This window comes from Athalia rosae, chromosome 3 (genome assembly GCF_917208135.1).
Source record: "Athalia rosae chromosome 3, iyAthRosa1.1, whole genome shotgun sequence".
Lineage (NCBI taxonomy): Eukaryota > Metazoa > Arthropoda > Insecta > Hymenoptera > Athaliidae > Athalia > Athalia rosae.
This window is the reverse complement of record NC_064028.1, coordinates 3783776-3806343: the sequence shown is the minus strand read 5'-3', so window position 1 is coordinate 3806343 and position 22568 is coordinate 3783776. Positions and strand designations below refer to the sequence as shown.

The following is a 22568-nucleotide window of genomic DNA, read 5'->3' as shown; positions in this document are numbered from 1 at the left end:
AACGGACGGTGATTTCCCTCGGATGGGTAGGTATCGCAGCTTCCGTGGTGCTGCGGCTGCTGCTGCATGTATGGGGTGTCTCTCTTGATATTCGCCATTTTTGGCGACGTTTTTTATTCGTCGGAACGCGGGACGATCCGTAAAAATCTCGCCCATGGACATTCGTCCGCATGGCGACGCGATGACGTCAATCGTCGGACGACGCGTGAATCGAAGTAGAATAGAGAGAAACGAAAGGAAACAGAAACGTCGAGGTGGAACGCTCGTCGTCCGGAATATCGAACGACCGTCGTCCAGGTGGCGGGTAATTGGCGTGTAGGTACGTAATTATTCGATGACATAACCGCGACGATCTGCGCGGATGTTTCGCCTTCTCGATTATCTTCGTCTTACCTCGCGGTGCGAGGTGACGAGACAAAACTGAAAAATTGGCCGATCCGATTTCTCGGATTTTGCAGGAGTTCGACGATTTTTTTATCGATAATAATTGTTCAATTACCCGTGTCGATCGCGTGTACGCGTCATTAATTACCCTGCACGCCGATACAAATGTTTAGATTCGGAACAGATGCTGCAGGGGGGATGGGGGAGGGGGGATAATAGCGACGATGTATCATTCCGCAGGGGGACGGCGCAAATACCGTGAAAAATGTTCCCATGCTTCCGAAACGAACCGCGATTCTTTCTCACGCAGACGTTGATTTTCGCATTTTATTTTCGACGCTCCGTTTCAATTTGGTCCCGAAAATTCGCAACCAAAAATGAATGAACGAACGATCGTCGTTAACGGTGATCGAACTGATCTCCGTTATCTCGACGATGTGCAAGGGAGACAAAAAAAAAAAAAAAACGATAATCGATGGAAAATCGGGTGAAATTTTCGGGGTGCGTTTTGCGGATTCATCGTACACATTCGAGCTTGTTGTTAAACTGTAAACGTAAAGGAATATATCGCCACGTGAGCGCGTGTGCGATACGTCGGGGGGTATTTAACGATTATAGGGTAAGGTTGGAACGATGAGAGGAGTCTCTAGAGTAGGAGAGAGGGAACGTCGGATCGTAACGGAGCTCAAGGCTTTGGCGAGGAGGGCGCGCGCGCGCAGCTGTATTCAGTCGAACGTGAACCTCGTTCGGAGCAAGTTGGTCCCCGGTGCGTCGTGTCCGTCGTAGTAGTAACGAGGTGTCGCGAATTTGTTTTTCTCCTACCGTCTGTCAAAACAGTGCGCCGTCGATTTTCGGGAGGAATAACCGTCGAATTCCTTGGTCCTCTTCGAAGAAAACGGAGAGGAAGGAAGGAAGGAAGGAAGGAAGAAAGAAAGAGGGAGAAATTTCTCCGAAGTCCGCGTTTGAGAGAAGAAAAATTTTTTTCGCCCGAATATGGACCGAGACTCGATGATGGTCCTCGCCAAGATAATCATCGACTTTCTCTGCGTGGTTGTCGGTAAGTTGAAATTTAATTAACATTAAAAAAAAAAAAAAAAATCGCTTCGATCGATCTGGAGGTACTCACCGGCCGCCAAAGGGGGAGAACTGTCACTTTGACAGGCGCCTGGTTCCGGCTCCCCTTCCCCCCCACCCCCCGTAACCCGACGACTCTCGCCGATCAACCGATGGTATGATTAAGCACGATTTTTGCCAATCGAATGATAATCCACAGCAAACTTCCGTGCGAACCGTGATAATCGCGCGCGGTCGTTTCGCTGTCTTCTTTTTCGCTGACGGTCGATCTCTCCTCCGGAAGATCGTCTTGGACGCAACGATCGATTCGTTGACTCGAATCCAGGGATAATATTCGAATGCGAACGAGGGTCACCGCCGACGAGGACGAGGACGAGGGCGGCGAGAAGCTGACCGCACGCTCGGCGCCATTCGACTCACCTGCCCCGCTCTGCGTCGTCGTCCTCCTCCTCGTCGTCGTCGTCGTCGTCGTCGTCGTCGTCGTAGTTCCACTCGATAAAGTCAAAGAGGAGAGACAACGAGACGCGCGCAACCGTGGCACAGCGCTACAAACATCCCCGGCTACGTATCGGTCTCCGGACGTAAAACGACCCGAACCTAGGTCAACGCGGTACGCCGTGAGCCGCGCAATTTTCGCTTCCGCGTCGTTCGCCAAAAACCTTTGAAAATCGTTCCCCGAACGAGAATCACCGAGTATCGCGGTGACGCAAAGTCGTACTTGACCAACTTACAACGAATGACTCAACGCCGTCGTTCGCCTAGGTACGCGTCGAAGAGAAAAGTCACATTTTGTAAACCGACGACGACGCGCGCCGGCTCGGCCTGCCGCTGTCGACCTCAAAAATACGATATCAACGCGCAGCTTTCTCTCTCTCTCTTCAAAGTTCGCAATCGCAATGTTTCCATCCAAATTCGACGCGATCGCGGCGATTTTCGTTTCGCTTTTTCCCCCTCGTCTCACTCGTCCGGCGAGAAGGTCGTTCGGATGTCCCGCGATAAAAGCGATCATGCCTCACTTGTACGTAACATCCGCGACCCGCTCCACGCCGTTGCAGCTGAGAGGTTTCCTTATCGAGAATATATATATATATATACATACATGATACGATGTACACGTGTGTGTCTAATGTACACACGTTGTCGTTATATCGCGCGAACCTCACGGCTGAATCACTTCGCGCCTATAAATTCTACGACGACACAACACGTGTGTGAAATAGACCCGCGCCTACCGTCGTCGATTCATCTCGCTCAACGAGCTATAGACGCTCCGTACAGCTGTGGAAACCGGATATAACAAATATTTGCCGTACCTCTATATCATAACGTATGCGCACGTGAGATCTATTATAAAGTGAAAAACGAACGAAAAATGACGATTGATTAAAAAAGGAAATTATTATTCCATCGAAACGCGACGTCGTGTTATCGTCGTGTATCCGACGGGATCTTCGAAAGCGCGCACGTGTCGATAACAACAACAATAATAATAATAACGATGACGATGATGTCGATATTGATTGATCGGCAGAAATCGACCGCGATTGCGAATCCGCGTTGCACCCGTGGTACGTATCGTTATTTGAACTTCGATAAGAAGGAGAAAATCGATCGGCAATAACGGATGCTTTCCCAGCGGAAAAAAACCACCACCAGGGGAAGGGAATATGTCAAAGTTTTGTCGTAAATTATTATCATCATCATCGATGCGCTGTAAATATTGTCGATGTGAAATCTTATATATTTTGCAATTGACGTGTATCAGATCGAGTCGAAGCATGGAGGCTCATTGAAATGCGTCAATTCGATCGTTTCGAAATGTGATTTTTACCACGGCGCAACCGTGCAGGTGTTTTATTCGCCACCTGCACTGCACCCGTACACCGTACGTGTCGCGCCAACAGCTAGACAATTTTGAAATTGTCTTTTCCTTTTTTGTCCAGTTTTTTTTTTTTTTTCTCTTTGTTTCTTTCTTCGTTCGGATCGGCACCCGATAATTATGCCACCGCAGGATCTCCCCTCGTTTTTAGTTTGGGATTTCCTCCTCTCTCCCCCTCCGCCCCCCCCCCCCCCCCCCCCCAAATCTGGTTCACCGGTTATTCGAAGGGGCGAATGAATTCCCATGTATAAATAATATCGATATAGATATCGGAGGCGTTGGGCGGATTACGCTATACAATACGCGAAGCCGGGGAGAATCGCGGCTACTACTGCGGTAGTAGGTGAGACGTAATTTAAACGGACCGATGGGACGGACGGGGCCCCTCCGCGTGTCGTCGGGATCATCGCAAATTGATGGATATTGCGATACGCCCGATAGGAAAACTGCGAATAATCGCGACGGCGATCGGAAGCCATGCCGCAGCGGCGAACGAGACGAAGGATTTTCTCGCGGGATTTTCTCTCGACGAAAGAGAAGGAAAGACAAAAGAAAAGAGAAGAAGAAATTGATTCGAATCGAGGGAGACACAAAATCTCTTTAAAATTTGTACGGAAAAAAAAAAACAAAGGGAAACCGATCTCTAGCTATTAGAGGCAGGGCGTGTTTCGATTCGCGCTGAAATTATTTAGCGACGAATAGATGAGCGATCCGCGTGTATCGCGTGTGTGTGTGCGGGGGCCAAAGATCTTGAACTTGAGGTGCGAAGTTCGAAACGTTATAACCGTATACATGTACGTACGTGCAACAGTGCAGCGTATTACTGCAGGGTCGACGCACGCGGAAGGCCGCCATGCGCGTCTATTTGAAAAAAATAATAAAGAAAAATAAAAAAAATAAAAACTCGTATTTATACATTTATTTCATAAAATAAAACAAAGCGCATTACTGTTTGTAAACGCATCTTTATTACCGCGGTACGTGTATATATATATATATATACGGGGTACACACATGTACCCACATAGACATTATAATACCCCCCTCGCTTTGTCAGATAAGCCAGATACCACCGAGTCGAGCGTTCCGGCACCCTCCGCTCGTACGGCCTCTCCGCTCCTACGTAATAAAACTTATAAACTGGATGGTTAATATTATACACATTTACCATAAGAGAGACACGCACGCTACGCGTACACGCTGTAAAGAATTTTAGACGAGCTAACCTCCGCCCGCGGAGAGAGAGTAATGTACACTTATATGTACATATAAAATATAAAAGCTCCGTGTAATCTTACGTTACGAAGTACACGGCACATCCACACGCTCTCGCCTAGACTTTCGACCAGACAACGTGGAGTTTTGTCGAACTTTTTCTTCTTATTTTACTACCTTTTTTTTTTCTCCTCCTCGCCTCGAATATACGCGGCGTCGAGTGCACCGTTTTGATTATAGTATACATGTATGCCGGCTCGATGTCCCACCTAATTCGAGGGACGTGTGCGGACCGAATAACGCACTGCGGGAATCGATGAAAGAGAGAAGAAGCAATTTTTGGCGAACGGGTGAAAAACAAGGTGACAGGTAAAAGGACGCCCGTACGTTACTACTCGCCTTTCATTCCACGTACCATTTTTGGAAACGCGACAAAAACAAACCCGTTCCACTACTTTGTATAGCTGTGAGCTAGCCGTGCAACGGATCCGCGCGTGAAAAATATATTTTTCCATACCTACTCGGTAAAAACATGTATTCTTTTTTTTTCTTTCATTCCCTTTTTTTTTTTTTCAAAGAACACTCGACGATTAAAAATTCATTCCCTGGGCTCCGCGTGCGACGCGACGCGTCGTCTGGAATCTGCTCGGAGACTCTCGTACGTCGGACGATGGGAATGAATTAATTGTTCTGGTTTTTTTTCTTCAATTTCTTCGTTCCTCTAATTTTTTCTCGATTCTCCGCTAAAAAAGCGACGACAACGAGACCGGCGCAAAAATCGAAAGCCGATCGATTTTCGATTTTCGATGACGATTTTCGGGGATCCTACGTCGCGTCGTGTATTGTGAGCCGCGAAACGGGAAGGAATCCGAGCAACGATATACCTACATGCGGGTGCTTTTCGGTGGAGAGCGATGAGAAGTGTGTGCACACACCATTATTCGGAGATTGGTTACAAGAGCGGAGTATCGTATATCCAGCGGCGGTTGTACGGGGTTTGTATTTTTGAAAAAGCGAAAAAATATATTAAAAAAAAAAGAAAGAGAAAGAGAAAGAAAAAAATTTGGGGAGCCTCGAGTTACCGTTACATAGGCGCGCTTACGCGTAGGGTATTGTCGGTGTAAAACTGAGAGGAATAACAACCGCTCTCAAATTTGTGTTTACAGTAAAAGCAAACATCGTCTAAAATCGTGCTTGTGTAGAGGTGTACGTTACGTACGTAAAATGCGCCTAGAGACCGCGAGGCTCTTCTCGACGACGACACTTCAAAAGCTCGCGAGCTTATCCCTGCACGAAGTACATATTACGAAAACGCCGTGATCGTAACGCGGAAGTTGAATTTATCCTCGCATTCGTACGACCTGTGGAAGGTCAGCGATAATCGGGAAAGCACCGATCGACTTTGGGTCGGAAAAGAGGTCTTTTTTTTTTAAAAAAAAAAAAAAAAAGGTCCCAAAGTAAAAAAGGGAATGGAACAATGAAACCGGGCGTCAGAGGCGCGCGCGAGAGTCGAGTTGAAAAAATATACACGAGCCGAATATTAACCGCCGCGCGAGTACGTAAAACTGGCTTGAATAAAAAAACCAAAAAAAAAAAAAACTAAACAGGGCCGAAGAAAACTAGGCGAGAGAAAAGAGTCGAGAGCCGGACGTCGGAGTCATAGGGTAAAACGCGGGTGTACGAATCGCTATCGGAATTTAGATCCGAAGGAGCGATGACGCCCCTCGTGTATTCCCTCGTACGGGGGATATCGGTCGCGGTTTCTCATCGGTCGAGTGGGTCGTAAATCTGTCAAACCCTTAGCGTCGTCGACGTCCTTACCCCCGGCCCTTCGGTAAGTCGAGAGAGGATTACGCAATAAAACGCGACCCCCCCGGCAAACGACGAGAGCGAAAAGGAGGTGAGAAATTTTCAAAAAAAAAATTATATCTCGTCGAACGTAGACGCTGCGCGGTCGAGTTCAACGACGGAAATCTGGGACGCTGAGGTACTTGGAAACGTCAGCGTGTAACGAACGTATATGTGAGTACATAGAGAGAAATGCGTACGAGTGTATTACCAGCGCCGTAATTGAAAAGTAGGCGAGCAGAGTCTGGATTAAATGAAGCAGAGTGTGAATCGTAAGCCGAGTGTACCGATTGCGACGGGGTCCTACGTGTATTTGGCTCCCCGCAGTGTGCCGGGGTTCTTCACTTGGAAGTAGAGAGAAAAAGAAGAAGAAGGGTATTTTAGGGCCCGTGAAACGGACCAGTTTTTCTCTCTCTCACAGCGCTCTATGAAACACTCCCGGAGCAGCTTCTGTAATCCCGATGCGAACGAGCCGAGCGAGTAGCCGGAATAGTTGAAGATATAAAAATGTTTTTTTTTTTTTCTTGTTCCCTCACCCCTCCCAAAGCGTAAAACGGGGGATCTCTTTTTCTTCCTTCCTTCGTTCGACGACTCGCTAATATGACGTCACACGCGGGGAAAACGGGATGAAACGAGCGGACGTCACGCGACGTTAGAGTCCACGTTATGTACTTCTTAGGGCACCCTTGACCTCGCCCGCTTTCTCGGAGGGGCTAACAACTCGCTTATGAACGCGCGAGTGGCGGCGATCGCGTTAAAACTTACGATAACTTGCGGTACAGAGACGACGTGCTCGTGGACATCGCGGCCGGGTGAGACGCAGAGTAAAAAAGAAGCGCGATTTTTTCGGAATCTCCGAATTTTGAGCGCCCGTTCCGGAAATATCTTCTTCTTTTCTTTTTTTTCTTTCTTTTCTTCCGCCAAAGTTTCTACCGGAAAACGATTGGCTGAAAAAAAACCCGGCAAAAAGTTCGCCTGCATGGAATTAGCTGACGGGCGATTCGCTGACGAATTCACGTGCGAATTTAATTCGAGCGAAATTCCACGCGCATTCCGCGAAGAAGAAGGAGAAGGTGAAGAACCGAGTTGTCCGGTGTCAAAAAGCATGCGGTCACGCCAAGCGATCGTGTGTGATTCGCGCGTTTACGCTGTATGCATACGTACGTACGTACACGTGAAACGCGATTCTGCATAGTTTGCCAATTTTGCGCCGCGACGCGTCGAGGCGCAAAATTTTAGAGCGTTCGGAAAAAAAAACCTGGAGGCGAGGATAATGAAATCCTCCCTGTAGTTTCGATCGATAAATCGAGGGGCGCGTAACTCCTCATCCCCGTTACTACTGACCGTGAAACGTCAACGAATAGAAAAATATTTCGCGCCCCAGGTTTTTTTCTTCGCAAAAATATGTAACAGATGCGAAAAAAAAAAATTGGTTCCGGTTACGAGTTCCCCGGGGCTGAAACTGACCCGATACCCCATTCGCCTCCCATTTTCCACTTATCCCGAATGCTCCGACACACGAATCGTCGTCCCTTTGTTTATTTAATTTTCTCAGAGCCACTTTCAGCCTCCTTCTCACCGCTCTTAATAACCGTAATCCAGCGCACGCGATATATCGCGGTAGCTCGACTCGCTGTGACCACGGGACGTCCGTAGTATTGTATATCTTACGGACCGCGAAATTATGTATGAAAATATACAAGAACGCTGTAAAAATCGATTCCCACGGGGTGAATTTTTCCTCAACTATTTTTCCTCCCCGATTTATTTTCACGACCCGCGTCATACTTGCTGGGTATATTATACTGTATACTGTATACTGTATACGTATTACACGCGGAGCCGCAATCATCCTCTTTCCGCTGGACCTAAACGCTCTTGAATGACCGAGTTAAACTTTGACGCGAGCTTCAATGGGCCTTAAACAAATCTTAACGCTTAAATTTATCGAGGCATCTATTCAGAGCGACGGGACGCGGCAGGTGCACCGTGCCGGAGAATTTCGAGGGAGGAAAGCGTGTTCGAGAAACTTATTTTTTTTTCATTTTTTTTTTTTTTTTTGATACACCAGATCCACCGTGATACTATTCGTGAGAACGTTCCAAAATTAAAACCGTAAGAAAAACGTCATCGAATAATCAACTCGGATTTAATAACATTTCACAGCGTCTGGGGTAGCAACGCGCCTCGTTCTTCGTTTCAAAATACGATATTGTGTGGAAGCCTCTTCGGAACGGAGACCGATAAATCGTGAAGACGTAAGTTGTAACCGAGTTCGTTCCTCTCGTGTTTCCTTCGCATTCGTAAATCAACGGTACGTACATATCTATGTCGCGACCGTGTTCGGATGTGCAACGATATCGAACCGAATCTCATCGAAAAAACTACCGAGCAGCTGGCCACCTTCCGTCATTTTCTCTTCCAGTAGCGATCGAGCTTTTTCCTTTTTTTCTCTCCGTCGAAACGACGAATTGAAGAAGTTTACTCGGTGTACGAGTTAATTGTTGATCGATCGACGATCGGGACCGATTCGGTACCTACATCTATTTTCGAGGAAGTAAAACGGTTCGACTCAATTTCCCCCCCCCCCCCCCCCCCCGCGTTATTTTTCATCCTCGTTCACCGATCGTAATTCTTCGATCGAACGGATGCTAGCGACTCGGTTCCACGTAATAAATTTTCTGCTCGAGAACGAAGCGCGAGCCGAGCGAAGTCCGGGCGTAAAATAACGGTTTTTACTTTTCGACCCGCTACCGAATACACCGGCGCACTCCTTTGCTTCGGGGTGTTCATCTCTCGCGTTCTATTCGTATTCAAATTATACCTGTGAGGTTCTTTCAACGCGCCACTTGGCAGCCCGGACTGCGTTGTTCGCTGACTCGTCTCCTCCTACCCGGGGCGTCCGTTTGCGATGCGAGTTCCGAGTGTTTTTCATAGCGCGTTACGAATCGAGTCGATTCTCCTCGATAATTTCGTTCGGTTCCTCACCTGTTCGAAAATACAGAAGCCACGAGGAGAGGAGGAGTAGGAGGAGGAGGAGGAGGATACGAGAGGGCGAGGGCGGTTCGAAGGTCGTTTCGACTCGTAAACATCGTCGCCGCCGGTCGTTTGGTACGGGCTAACCGGCGGGAGCTGCTATCGGCGTCGTAAAGAACCAAAAGACAAAACTCTCCCCCCGACAAAGTCGACGACCACCACCAGATTCCGTGAGTGACGTTGAACAACGCCCGACGTCTCGGTAGCAGCGATAACGATATACACGCACAAATTAGAGTTCCACGACTGCGGAGGGAGCAATTAAACGCCTCGGTCTCGTCCCTTGAAGGGCGTTGCTCCGCGAGTTCGACCGATGTTGGAGTTCCTCGCTTCCGATCGCGTACGGACTACCAGTTTTTCGATTCCGACGGACGACCGGTGTCTTCGGAACCGTGCGTCAGGTGCTCGCGGATACGTTGCGCCTTCTCGTCGGTCGCCCTGCGGTTTTTTTTTTTTTTCTTCTTTTCTTTTCTTTTTTCTCTCTCTGTTCCGTTTTCCGCGAGACGCGTTTCGTTTATGCGAAGCTTCGAATTACGCCAGGAGGGACCCCTCGGCGGCGGCGGTGGTGGTGGACGACGCAAAAAGCGCCCCTTCTAGTTCGGGACGGAAGCTCGTTATAACCGCTAACCGCGGTTGCACGGGGCGTCGGTCCTACCCGAGAAAAAAGTTCGCTTCGCCCCGTTGTTCGTCGGTAAGAAAAAAAGCGTAACGGAGAGAAAAAAAAAAAAAACACGAAAAATTCTCGATGCAACTTCCGGCGCGAAACGTTTCTGCCGCTGCAGCAGTTTACGACTCTTAACGGGTAACACCGCTCTATATTTACATTTGCTACACTGCGCGTTGTAGGTACACCGTAGCCGAGCGGTATAAGTCGAGTTCTAAACTTTGACAATGACACGACGTACGGCTACCGTGCTCGTGATGTGCAACGGGAATTTGACGAAATTCGAAGCTGTTTCGCGTCCACGTAACTTAGGACCCCGAACAACGTCGAAGCGTCGAAGACTTCGCTCGGAAATATTTGGAAGACTGTAGAATTATTTTTTTTCTTTCGTAAAACGCAGCGCTCTTAAATAATAAAATTACGATACAAAGTAACTAACGATATATATACTCGGCCGTCGTCGCAATTAACTCGTAACAACTCTCCTACTTGTTTTTTTATCCCAATTTTTTTCAACAGCCATCCGGCCCCCCGACTCGTACAACGAGCGTTCTTTTTGTACGGAATTTTTTCCTTTTTTTTTTTTTCTCCTTCTCTCCTCTCCTCTCCTCTTCTGTTCATTTTACCGCGCTTCTGATAAGATTTTATTAATTCTATTTATTTCTACATCGGATCGTTATCTCGTCTATATCGGTTGCGACGGCGCGGCCGTGCAGAAACAAATAAGGTCAACTGTACTGTCGACGGTTTTGAAAAAACTCCCGTACAACCACCGAAGGTGCGGCTATCTGCGGCTAGGAAAATTCCCGCCCGTATCTGAGAATTTCTTTTTCTACGACAGAAGCACGATCCACATCCGAGTAGCGTCGCGGTACGACGGAAGCTTGAAGAAAAAAAAAGCGGCGAAAGAAAAATGATACGAAAAAAATATGGAAAATTTATCATTTTTTCGAAGCGTCCCCATTCGCGTGCAACGTCGTTCGCTCCGCGTTAACCGCAAACTCCGCCGGTATTCCAGTTTAGTTGTCAGAGGGAGGGAAGGAGGGGGAGGGGGGGTGGAGGGTTTGCGGTAGCTGGAAGACGATCAGAAATAACTTTTTTGAGAGAGAAACTGCTTCCCATTTCCTACGCGGACCGAAGCCAGACTTTCGTAAACTCGTTGTAGATCGCTGGAGAGCTTTTTGAACGTCGCGTGAATTTTCACGACCTCGAATATCGAGTGAGATATGAGAATAAGATTTGGTTTTAACGAACGGAAATCGTTTCTCCCTGTTTTCAGTTGGGATCTGCATCCTGAGTTTCTACCTAGCCGGAAGACCGTTCGAACGAGGATTCTTCTGCGACGACCAGTCCCTGATGTACCCCTACCACGAGTCGACCGTCACTAACTGGATGCTCTACGGGGTCGGGATGATCCTACCGATTTGCGTGGTCAGTTGGAAAAAATAAAATTATCTGTCGTTCGCACCGGCCGCCTGGATCGACGGTTGAGAATTTCTTTCATCTCGCTGGGACGAGACGAGCGCCGATCGGATCAAAAACGCTAAATTGAAATTGAGCCGAATCGGAGTCCGTACGGTAGTTCTGGCGGTCTATTAGCGCCGCTGCAGGGTTCACCTGCGAACAAAAGTAGATGCGACGACACACCTACACACCGTAATACCCTATTTATAGACCATTACGCGTCGATCGACTATCTCGGGGCGAGGGGGGGAGATGATCTCACAAATGGTATTCAGGTTTCTTGACCACTTCAATTTTACGCAACACCTGCGAAATCGGCTACAATTGCAAACGTAGGAATAATACCCGTCGCCTTCTGTATTTTAATTACGGTAAAATGTGGGCGTTGGTTGGTTTTTTTTTTTTCTCCAAAAGACTCCAAGGATAGAAACGACGAATCGACTCTCCGGAGGAAGAAGCACGTGAACAATTGTACGAATACATCAGCCATCCTCCGATCTGCGACATTTCTATTCGAAATGCGTACACCCAACGGCGAAACGGGTCTTGTCCCTCGAGACGAGGAAGGTGCGTTCCTAGGGAACGTCCTACGACGATTCGTCGCGCGGCTTCTCGCTCTGAAAAGGGCGATCAGTTTGTGGATTTAAACCGTTCCAAAGGAGGCAAAGAGATGCCGCGGGTTCCGTGATGTCCGACGTAATAATAAGAGGGGAACACTTGGTGGTGTACGAGGGGCGTCGATGTACAACATCGGTGCTCCATACGTACGTATATCATAGTTTTAAAAGACACCGCCTATAGAAACCGGCTTTCTTTTTCTACTCTGACCAGGAGTGCGGTCGCGGTGCGTATCTCGCGCAAGAGTTTATTTTCGATACTTTTTGTTCCGTTCGGTTTTTTTTCCTTTTTTTAGTTTCTCAGGCTTTTTTTTCTTATTTTTAATGCACCATCGAAACATGCAGATAGAGCGATACCAGACGTCGTGGTGTAGGTTGACGATGTCGTGCGCGACGTGTTACAGCCCATGAAAATCGAAACGACGCGTAGATATCGGTATAAAGGGCGGCGAACGTTGGACGAGTGAAGAACGAGCCGTACGAAGCGTTCACTAATTCTAGGACGTTTACATTATTTTTCATCAATCCTAATCTCCACTTTTTGTCACTCGTACGACCGGAATTTAAAAATTCAACGTAGGTCGTGGGTGAGGCCGAAGAATCTTCGTTCGAAAGACCCAGACGATATCGCGAATCGCGGAAAATTTGAAGAAAAATGGAAATGAACTGATTTCCTCATGCAAGCCTGTATTGAAAAACGAGGTCTGAGGGGGGCGGCGGCCACCCGGTCGAGAAAAATTGGATCGTTGGGAAGGTGAGGCGGCGCGGCGGGTTTATTATACGCGCACCACTCCGCCGGGTTTCATCCTAAGTCCACTTGGACCGTAACGGTCCAACTTCTTCATCTTCTAACCGGTGTGTGATTCAGGTGGTTTTATTACCCTTCCCGCTACGGCGTCTCTCTCCCAGTGAAAATATTCGTCGGCGTGTTCACGTCAGACGTACCTGCTTTTAAAGGACCCCTCGACCTCTTTATACGTGTGTGTATGTATACGCGTTGTGCGGGAGCTCTGGGGGACGGAGTTTATTTCTTGCCTATAGTAAATTCCTCCGTCGGTCCACCACCCCACCTGTCCTCCCTCGGGCTCGCTCTTCGATTGTCGTCGTTACTCTTCTTTTTACCGACCGCATGGCCGAGGTAAAAATCGCCCCAGTTCTGCTCGCATTTCGTTTGAGCGACGAAAAAATGACGAATAAATTTGCACCGTCGGGAAACGATGGAGATCGAAAGTTCCGCTCTCCGAAAGGACTAGGGTCCCGGACATTCGGGTCCGCGTCGAGGAAGTAGGTGGGGTACGCTTACGAGCGGCCGTAGGAAAGTTTCCAAGGACTACGAGACGACTCGTGTGGGGCGCAGTCTTTGACCCGTGAGCATCCGAAAAAGAATTCCAGGTAAAACGACGCTCGAATCAAGATAATCCAATTGTTTGTCTACGAGAACAGGGTTCGAGAACCCCGAGAGACCCACACGTCACGTCTCCGCGTCTCCGTGGGCCGGATTATGAGAGATACCCGAGAGGCGAGACCGCGCAACGTAGCGGACCGAAAACATCGTAGATCGAACGGATTACACTCGAGAACACTGGCTGGGGTCGGACGGTTTTCCGAACTCTCGTACGCAAGGAATGGAAACTGACGTCACCCCGTATACGAGACTGATTTCAGTAAAACGTCAGAGGCAGAGGAAACTCGATTTCACTCTCTCTCCTCTTTCTTCGAGGATATATTTTGGGAAAGAAAAAAGGTTTGGAATTGGAAAAAAAAAAAAAAAAAATATCTCGGCTCGTCCTCGCTTCGGGGTGAGGAAATTTTTGAGGAGCTCACCTGTCGTCACCTGCGGTGCGGTAAGATTTATAATCGGTGTACAACCCTCTTTCGGGAAGCGTTGTATAGACACGGCGATTAAATATATCAACATGAGACGTCGCGAGCTGTATAATTTTTCGTCCGAATTGGAGTGGGGAAAATCTTCGGGTTCCGAAAACGCCTGCTTACTTGTTAGTAGGTAGCGTGTCCGGAGGAGCTTACGTCCCCGGCTTAACGCGCACCCTTGCGTAGCTCACGGGGCGCTGAATCGGAATTATTTTGAAGTGAAAAAAACTTTCGTAAGCGATTTCGTCATTCGGAAAGAGATTTTAATCCCCGAAGACCTCCTCGGAAACGATTAATCGAGCGATAAAAGGAGGGGGAGAAAAAAAAAAAGAAAAACCTTACAACGACCGTCGGAATCGGTCGCTGGAAAAAGATGTCCAAAGTTTTCGAAGCGCTCGACAAAGGTATGCGATCGTTAATTGACACGAGCAGCTCGTTCGCAATCAGGAGATACGGAATGAGAGAAATAGTCACAGCTGGACGTCGAATCCCGATGGGAATTTCGTTTCGCTGTCCGATAAAGGCCGCATGTTTTTCGGGCAATTTTCCGAAAAAAACGTAAACGGTTCTCGAGTTTCTTTTTTTCGCTCGGTGCGGACCGAGTAGTCCGAGTCGTATATCGATTCACGTACGCACGAAGATTAGATAAGCGAATCTCAAGAATGTCTACCTGCCGGTCATATACAGGAGATAAAAACTTTACTTCTGTGAGCGTTTTCGATTTTCGACGCGACGAGAAAAAAAATTTCGGCGCACACCTGTCGCTTGGAAAAAATCCAAAAATCATTCGTTACATTCCCATTCACAGATGATATTCACGGAATTCATAAACGCGAGAAAACAACGAGGATTACCTGAGAGGATACTGTTCGGCTGGTCGATTCCCCCCTGGGTCTGGAACGCGTATCGTCAGGTAAAAATGATCGATTTTATTTATTTTATTTCTTTTGGTTTTTTTTTCAAATTCATCGATCGCTTTTCCCGCCGATTGTTGCGACCGATCGCCGTTTTCCTACATTTTTCAGATCGGCATTTTCGGCTTCGGGGCTGCTTGCACGACCTTGACAACGGACATTGCGAAGTACAGCATCGGACGTTTGAGACCCCATTTCCGTCACGTCTGCAACACGGACGCCTGCCTCATACCGGCAAATCAGAACGTATACGTGGAGAAATTCGTCTGCGATACCCTCAAGTACAGCGCGAAGACTATCAAGGAATCCAGGTGAACCGTTCGCCTCTGTAAAATGAAGATGAAAAAACATCCGGAACTAGAATAGCAAATTGGACAATCGTTGTGCCCAGCGGTCGCGTTCGTATACACGTAATAAAATATGATATCGATCGCTGAGCGACCTAGCACGCAATTAATTCCCTATACCGCGAACCGGGTGTAACGGAAGTAATCGCGAATGGGGACGATCGTTCCTACGTACGTACCCGTGCAACGGCGCACCTGTTCGCACCGCCCGACGCGAACGAGACTAAATTCGAAGCACGAGAGTCTGAACTGGTTACGGACGTGCCTTGTACGACGACGAAGCCCCCGTCACGTGCTTTCGAAAATTCGTTGGAGACGCGAGAGAAAAAATAAATAAATTACATCAGGCGATTGGGATTAGGATCTCGCGAGGGCTGGTCCAATCGATATTCGGATAAAAGTCGATTGAAGAATTTGGACGCGATTGATGAAAAATTCTCGGGGTCTGGAATCGTCGAGATGATATTATAATCGTTGATTCGACGAGTGCGTCGTTCGTGGGGCAACGCGAAGAAAAGATGCGTCGAAAGCGATGGACAGTTCTATTTATAGCGATATTTTAGGAATTGATAAATTTCGAACAGAGATTTCATTCATTCGTTCGGACAGCTTGACCGTTGAACAATTTTCCTATTACTCGTACGAATACGTCGCTCGATTGTAATTCGTTGTACGGTACGGTCGTGAAGCTAAAAAAGACCGTACACGCCGTACCCGTATCCAAGAAATCCGATTATTCGTAATTTCGTACTTTTTATCTACTTTCTCTTCCGGTTCGCGAACGATTACGGTTTATCTTTCATCCTAATTAACTGCCGATTTTCTAGTGGCGGTAATTTTCATTCTACCTTTAATCGGTTGTTTTAATTACTTTCTCCTATGGTCTCTCTGGAACCGAAGTTGATGAAATTTGAAAATTTAACGCTGACAAAAACTAACAACGCCGCAGTTCTTACGCGTAACGTGGCATTTACGGACTCGTAATTTACCGCGCAATTATAATAATTGTGGCGTCTACGGTCGTTTCAGGTTATCCTTTCCATCGGGACACTCGTCGTTCGCTGCCTACACCATGATTTACCTCATAGTAAGTTTTACTTCGTCGTAATTATTCGTTGCGAAGCGTCGACGACTGTAGTAATTGTTTCGGTGGTCGAAACGCCGCGTACGTCGTCGGTCGTTCGTATTTCGGATGTAACGATATCGGATTTTTTGCCATGAAATTTCCAGTTGTACCTGCAACTTCGAATACAGTGGCGGAGCACGAAACTGTTGAAACACTTGCTCCAGTTTATCTTTTTCTTCATGGCCTGGTTCACCGCCTTGTCCAGAGTATCGGACTACAAGCATCACTGGAGCGATGTCATGGTTGGATTTCTTCTGGGAGTAACCATGGCTCTCGTCATTGTGAGTTGATTCCATTTTTATCTTACTAGCGTTGCGGCGCGATAGGGCTTCGCACACGCCGCCATTCTTGTGGATTTTGAGCCCAGGAATCCGAATTGAAATTCATCGAGTGATCGCCGATTCGCCGATCAAAAAATTTGCGAAAAATCAGAGATATCTCGACGGGGCCGATGATTCGTGGCTCAGTTTAGTCGATGGATTCGTGTTCCCGGGGTCAAAATACGTTGGAAAATTGTCCCACAATCGAATTGAAAAATAATTCGTTTTTGGCCCAGAAATCAGAAGAATCCAAAGGGGTGTGCCTTAAATTTTTCATTTTTTTTTTTCTTTTCTGTTCCTGCTGTTTCAGGCTAATTTCGTAGCGAATTTTTTCAAAGACGAAGTACCGAGGAGTCGAGAGGTTGAGAAACTACGTGGAACGGAATACGAGAACGACGCGACACAGGTGAATAATGGCACGGGAAACCGAATCTGTTAAATTTCAATTACGTTATTCCTCCCGTTGGAAAAACGAGATAAAAAAAAAACGAACAACAAACAAAACTTTTGAGTTAGTTTCACAAAGACGAATAGGTACTAAAATAACCCTTGAACGGGTAATCTTTTTTTCATTGTTTCTCTGATTGCATCATACTACAGTGAATGATTCACACTGTTTCTCTAAATATTAACAAACACGGACTTTACAAATGATATTTATCGCTAGAATGTTTTTCAAAGAAATATAAGCACCCTCTTCTGTAGTTTTATTGATTATCGTCGAAAATTCGAATTACTTTTCGATTTTCATTCAGCTATTATTATTTTATCTATTGTTATCTGTTTTTTTTCTTTCGATTTCAATTCGTGAGTTTTTATTGAACGGAAAAGCAGTTGGCCGGCAAACTAAGAAAGTCGACTTTGTACGATTAAATATAAATAATTATTCTGAAAAAAAAAAAACGATAGTATGATATACAATTGTCGAATTGGATAAAATTACAATTATAATAATTATTATTCGTCAATTTCCGCTTATCTGTAGCAAATTATGAATTGTGAAACTAGCTGTGTAGCGTCGTAATACGTAGTTATTTAATTATCTTAAAATAGAAGAAAAAAAAGAACGAATGAAGATAATAGATGTGCAAAATACGAAACTCACAGTTTCGATTTGATCATATAAACCAGAGTATTATTTTCAAATGTTACAAACAATATATGTATAATATGCATATATGTGCGTCTATATAATAGCTTAAAAGTCGTACACGTATACCTACCTAATACAATGACAATGAGCAATATTTTTATGCACAGCATCTGCATCGTCTTCAGCTATATGATGTATTGAAAACGAGAGGAGAAACTTTTCTCGTCAAAACTTAATATCATTATTTCTACTTATTTGATTCTTTTTTTTTCATCTAACCCTCCAACGGCTATCAAATTACCTAACCTACCGCTAAACACGCATAAAACTATGTAAAATTAAGATATAGCCTTGCGATACTTATTCATTTGTCCAGTATATTTTTTTGTATATTAAAAAATATTGCTCACTGATGTAAGAGGAGAAGAAAAGGAAGTGAAATGAGACCGAAGATTAACAAAAAAAGAAAAAAAAAAAAAAAACCAACACAAATAACATAAAGAAAGAGAGAAAATCACGAGACTTTTGTAAATGGAAAAATTGTATATGAATATTAATCTATCCTCAGCTTTAAATTGTACATGTGAAAAACCAAGCGCGCAGCATATTATGTATAGCGTAATTCGTGTACCTGTGAGGTTTGTAATTTTTGCTTTAAAAATTGCTTCTAGGCTTGCCTTTTATGTTGCGATTATAGATGGACACGTATAATATCGTTATCAAACGTACGATGAAATTATTGAAACAAAAAAAACTCCTGTCGAAAAAAGAGCGCAAAATATTCGTTTCGTAAGAATTTAGAGTGACTATTATTTTAATTTCGGTTCGAAGATATAATTCAGATATTTGCCGTTGATCAACAGGGTTCGATGAATAGTGATTACGATATCGCGATGGCAATATAATAATGAAAAACCGAGACGACGTACGAAGAAAAAGTTCAGTTCTGTAAAGGTACAGTTTGAAATTGATCGAAAAGCAGATCGGATTAGATTCAATGTTCAGTTGTGGTTGTAAATACAGGTGCATCGTAAGCATAGGTCTTAAATTTTTAATTACCTTATGTGTTGTATGAAATATTACATCATACAGCTGGTATAGTTTAGAATGACTCTTTACGGTATAAAAATTTTACGCACATATACCTGTAAGATTCGCGAATCGATGAGTGCGGCAGGAAATTGATTCGAGATATACTTCAGTTTCTCGTTAACTGTTGCACGATCGGTATACCGTTAAGTACGCGTCGTCTTTTTCTCTTTAACGATAATTCTTATTGGGGGAAAAAAGTTCGAAGCACGTGAGAATCGCCGTTCATACCTAATGGGGAAAAACTAACGAATCAAAAATTTTATTATCTTCCGCATCCCATTCATTGAAAATGCAGCAGAGTAATAATCAATCGATCGTTCGTGCCGATCGATAATTTCGCGAGAAATTCATGAAAAAAGAAAACGAATAGAAAAAGAAAATTAAAATGAATAAGAGATAAGAAAGCGAGAATGTCGAATGTTTGATTTTTATATATAAGATTAACATTATAATACTGTTACAATAATTTGATATTTATATTTATTATTAGGTATCGAATTTAAAGAAGTGTTATCATTATAAATATCCATATATAATATCGGCTGCATTCGTTATAGTCATAAACTATTTATTTTATAAAATAATGTATTCTTGTAGAAAAATTTATATATATATATATATTATACGGTATACACACACACACACATACGTGTCTGCATGATATACCTCATACGAATGGTATATTCACGAGTAAATAATCGATTCGAAGTTCCCATCCACTTACATTTGAATGATTTATTGAAAATCAGATTCCTATCGCACCTGTTACAAAATTTTGTAGGATTAAAGTCAGGTTTTTCGAACAGGTCATACGATTGCATCCTACAATATTTTTTTCTTATCGAATCATGCCTCGCGGTGAGGATATCATTCGCCTAGACCTGGTATTACTATAAATGTAACCATACGAATCAAGATCAAGTTTAGAGTCGCGGAATTAGAGTCAATTACATTGAATTAACTAGCATGTGTAAAGCGTAGAGCAAAAAAAAAATTTGTAGACTTTGAGCATGTATATTTTGCAGATAACGAAGAGTAAAGCTAATATGTTGAGGATTATCCTCCGCTGAAACTTGATAGTCATCTCGCTTTCCCTTTCCGACACTTGCTAGCTGCCCTTTTGGAAGTAACAACTTTGATCACTAAAAGACCAGAACTTTGTTTTCAAAAATGGATTGGAAGACAGGTCCGTCGAGTGCCACCAACTGTTTTTCGATATTCTTCAATCTTAAACTAATTCGGAGCCTCGGTTAAGTGACTATCTTCAAACATCTGATTATTGAATTCGGTGGCAAAAATTTTTCAGGACAAGATTGAAAGAACTCAATCCACAGAGTTGTGTGAATTGAGATAGACATGGAAGGTGTTCATCTAATCGAACTGTTCACCTCTTGGCAATGGTATAGACACTCTTTCTCAATTATTGATAATTACATACTGATCTTTCTGATTCTATTTAAACTTGGAAGATGGTCTTACTTCTATATTTTCAAGTTTGGTGGTATTTTTAATTGCGGTAAATGGCTGCTTTTTGTAATCTATTGCATTCCGTACCCAACAACTGGTCTGCTTCTTATATTTAACAAAACTAATCCGATATAGCTTGCATGTGACAAAAGTTACAATAAGAAAAATATGCAGGGATTAACACAGCTAATCGCAATCATTCAAAAACTGAAATGACGTTAGCTTTATATGGCTTGAATTTTTGAACTAGACAAAAATGTTTGGAATTTTCGAAAATCGGACCAGATTTTCTAAATTCAACTTTGAATTTTGGGCTTGTTCTTTGAACCCAAGTTTAGTTGGAATGCTAAAACTAATCCACCGGTGAATTTAACTTTCAGGGCGAATCAAGTCCTTTGAGAAATCAAAACCGCATGCGATACGACGGCGAACCAACGGATTTGTGAAAAAGCATTATTCACACAACTAGTATTACCTTAGATCTCATTCGCAACCTGTCTTGTCCGTATCAGAGATGGCAGAGTTGTTATTTAACAAAATTGTTCATTGTAATCAGATTCACAACACCGAATGTCTTCAATTACCGCTTTGTAAGCATATGTATTTTTTAGTCGCTTAATCAATTGATCGATCGATTCATTCATAATTCTTGAGTACATATCGTCACCTTAGTACAACTATTGTTCAACTATAAAAATCTGATAATGCTAAAAGCTAGGTGTCAAAGTACAAGAGAAAGGAAAGTAGAGATTGTGGATCAAATCTGATTCTCTCTGAACATGATGGTGCTAAACGATCTTGGGACTCTCCTTGATAAAAGGGGTTATCGAGTGAAGAATTGAACATGTTTCTACAATAAATTTATCCTGAAATAAGTAAGAGTAACCTAAGCATTTCTGATCTATTTACCACATATCCCTCCTGCAAATTGTTCACAACACGTTCACAGACTACTTGTAAAAATACATTCCTTAAAGTAACAACGTAGACATACTATTTGTGGATTTCATACTCATTTTGGATCACTTCAGATCACAACAGAACTTGGATTTTAATATGTTGATGTTCTGGGTGTTGGTGCTTCTGTTGAATAGATATGTGAGAGGATTTCATGCAAATACTTATAGGTTTCTGCTTCTACAACTCAGCAGAATTTGATGATACAAGAATTTTGAAAATTCAAAGTATTTCACAAAGGTTTGATTACAGGTTTCAGATCAACAGGATAGTGCCACACCGGAGATATCTAATAATACCTACCCCTGCAGCGATACTCATGATTCGTAAAACTATTACATCTGCGATTGTACTAACCCAATAATACTTGAATTATCTTTACCGATTGCCATATTTGCTCATAATATTTAGAATAGAGGTATAAGATCCGAGCGATAAAGACCAATTTGCAAAAAAAAATACGTTTGACGTTGACAATCCTACCTTCATAACCTCGAAATCGCAATAACTGTCAGATGCGAAGTTGGTTCAGCAAAATCTTCGGTAAGTCCTTGAGAAAATCGTTGTGCATAAAAATAACGTAGGATTTTTTGTTCCTTAAAATGTTGACACAACGAACAACCTTATTAGCAATTGCAAACGAGGAATTTGTCAGCCCGTAAGCAACTTACGAATAATCTAACAACACAGCCAAATTCAAAAATGAATTTGTGTCATTATCAGGAATGTTTTGCCGTTTTTCTTTCACAACACCCACGCCGCATATCGGTATCCAACATGCGCAGAATATTTTCAAATTCGCAGACAGAAAAAACCCCGACTCGCTGTACTTGTTAGCATAATGCATAACTAACCATACCTCAGAAATTTCAACAATTGCGTACAGTATATCGCTGTAGTCAGCGCCATGGATTGTCAACAGCAAAGGTCAATACTACTATTTAAATAACTGATCTTTATATAAATGTATGTACTGACGGTCATTGAGAACTATTTTCAACTGATGGTACGGTAACGCAATGGCTTTCCAACAATTGAACCAAGTTTTCATTCAATAGAAACGTTCATGGTTTAGTTAGTACCGGTTTTTATTAAAAAACTTCGATTGACAATATACTGTAAGAATCACCATCCTGAATAAATGGGGTTTTCTACAGCATAATTTATGCAGATACCCATTTGACTGAAATACAGAATGA

General features: G+C 44.1%; 2 protein-coding genes across 7 annotated transcripts in view; one reads left to right on the top strand and one right to left on the bottom strand.

Moving 5' to 3' along the window:
• The window catches only part of LOC105686555 (E3 ubiquitin-protein ligase COP1-like), a 32064-nt gene extending 9555 nt beyond the window's left edge, over positions 1-22509 (bottom strand). For 2 of the 3 annotated variants that reach the window (XR_007277428.1, XM_048651958.1), the window contains exon 1: positions 21853-22509. The gene's annotated coding sequence lies outside the window, so the exon portion shown is untranslated. Of the gene's footprint in view, positions 1-1510; positions 2211-21852 lie in introns of those variants that run through there. The other variant, XM_048651959.1, reaches the window with a different exon arrangement.
• Positions 984-21297, top strand: LOC105686556 (putative phosphatidate phosphatase). Of its 4 annotated transcripts, none has more exons than XM_020852754.2 (8): positions 984-1441; positions 11380-11531; positions 14862-14966; positions 15079-15278; positions 16344-16401; positions 16545-16721; positions 17071-17166; positions 20793-21297. In XM_020852754.2, exons 1-8 carry the CDS (start codon positions 1378-1380, stop codon positions 20856-20858), a joined length of 918 nt encoding a protein of 305 aa, XP_020708413.2. In that variant the 5' UTR covers positions 984-1377; the 3' UTR covers positions 20859-21297. The 4 variants fall into 4 exon arrangements, with proteins under 4 accessions (XP_020708413.2, XP_048507931.1, XP_048507930.1 ...); XM_048651974.1 differs by lacking the exons at positions 984-1441; positions 11380-11531 and adding exons at positions 13166-14025; positions 20252-20345; XM_048651973.1 differs by lacking the exons at positions 984-1441; positions 11380-11531 and adding exons at positions 13168-13548; positions 13625-14025.
• Positions 22510-22568: the final 59 nt, after the last annotated feature.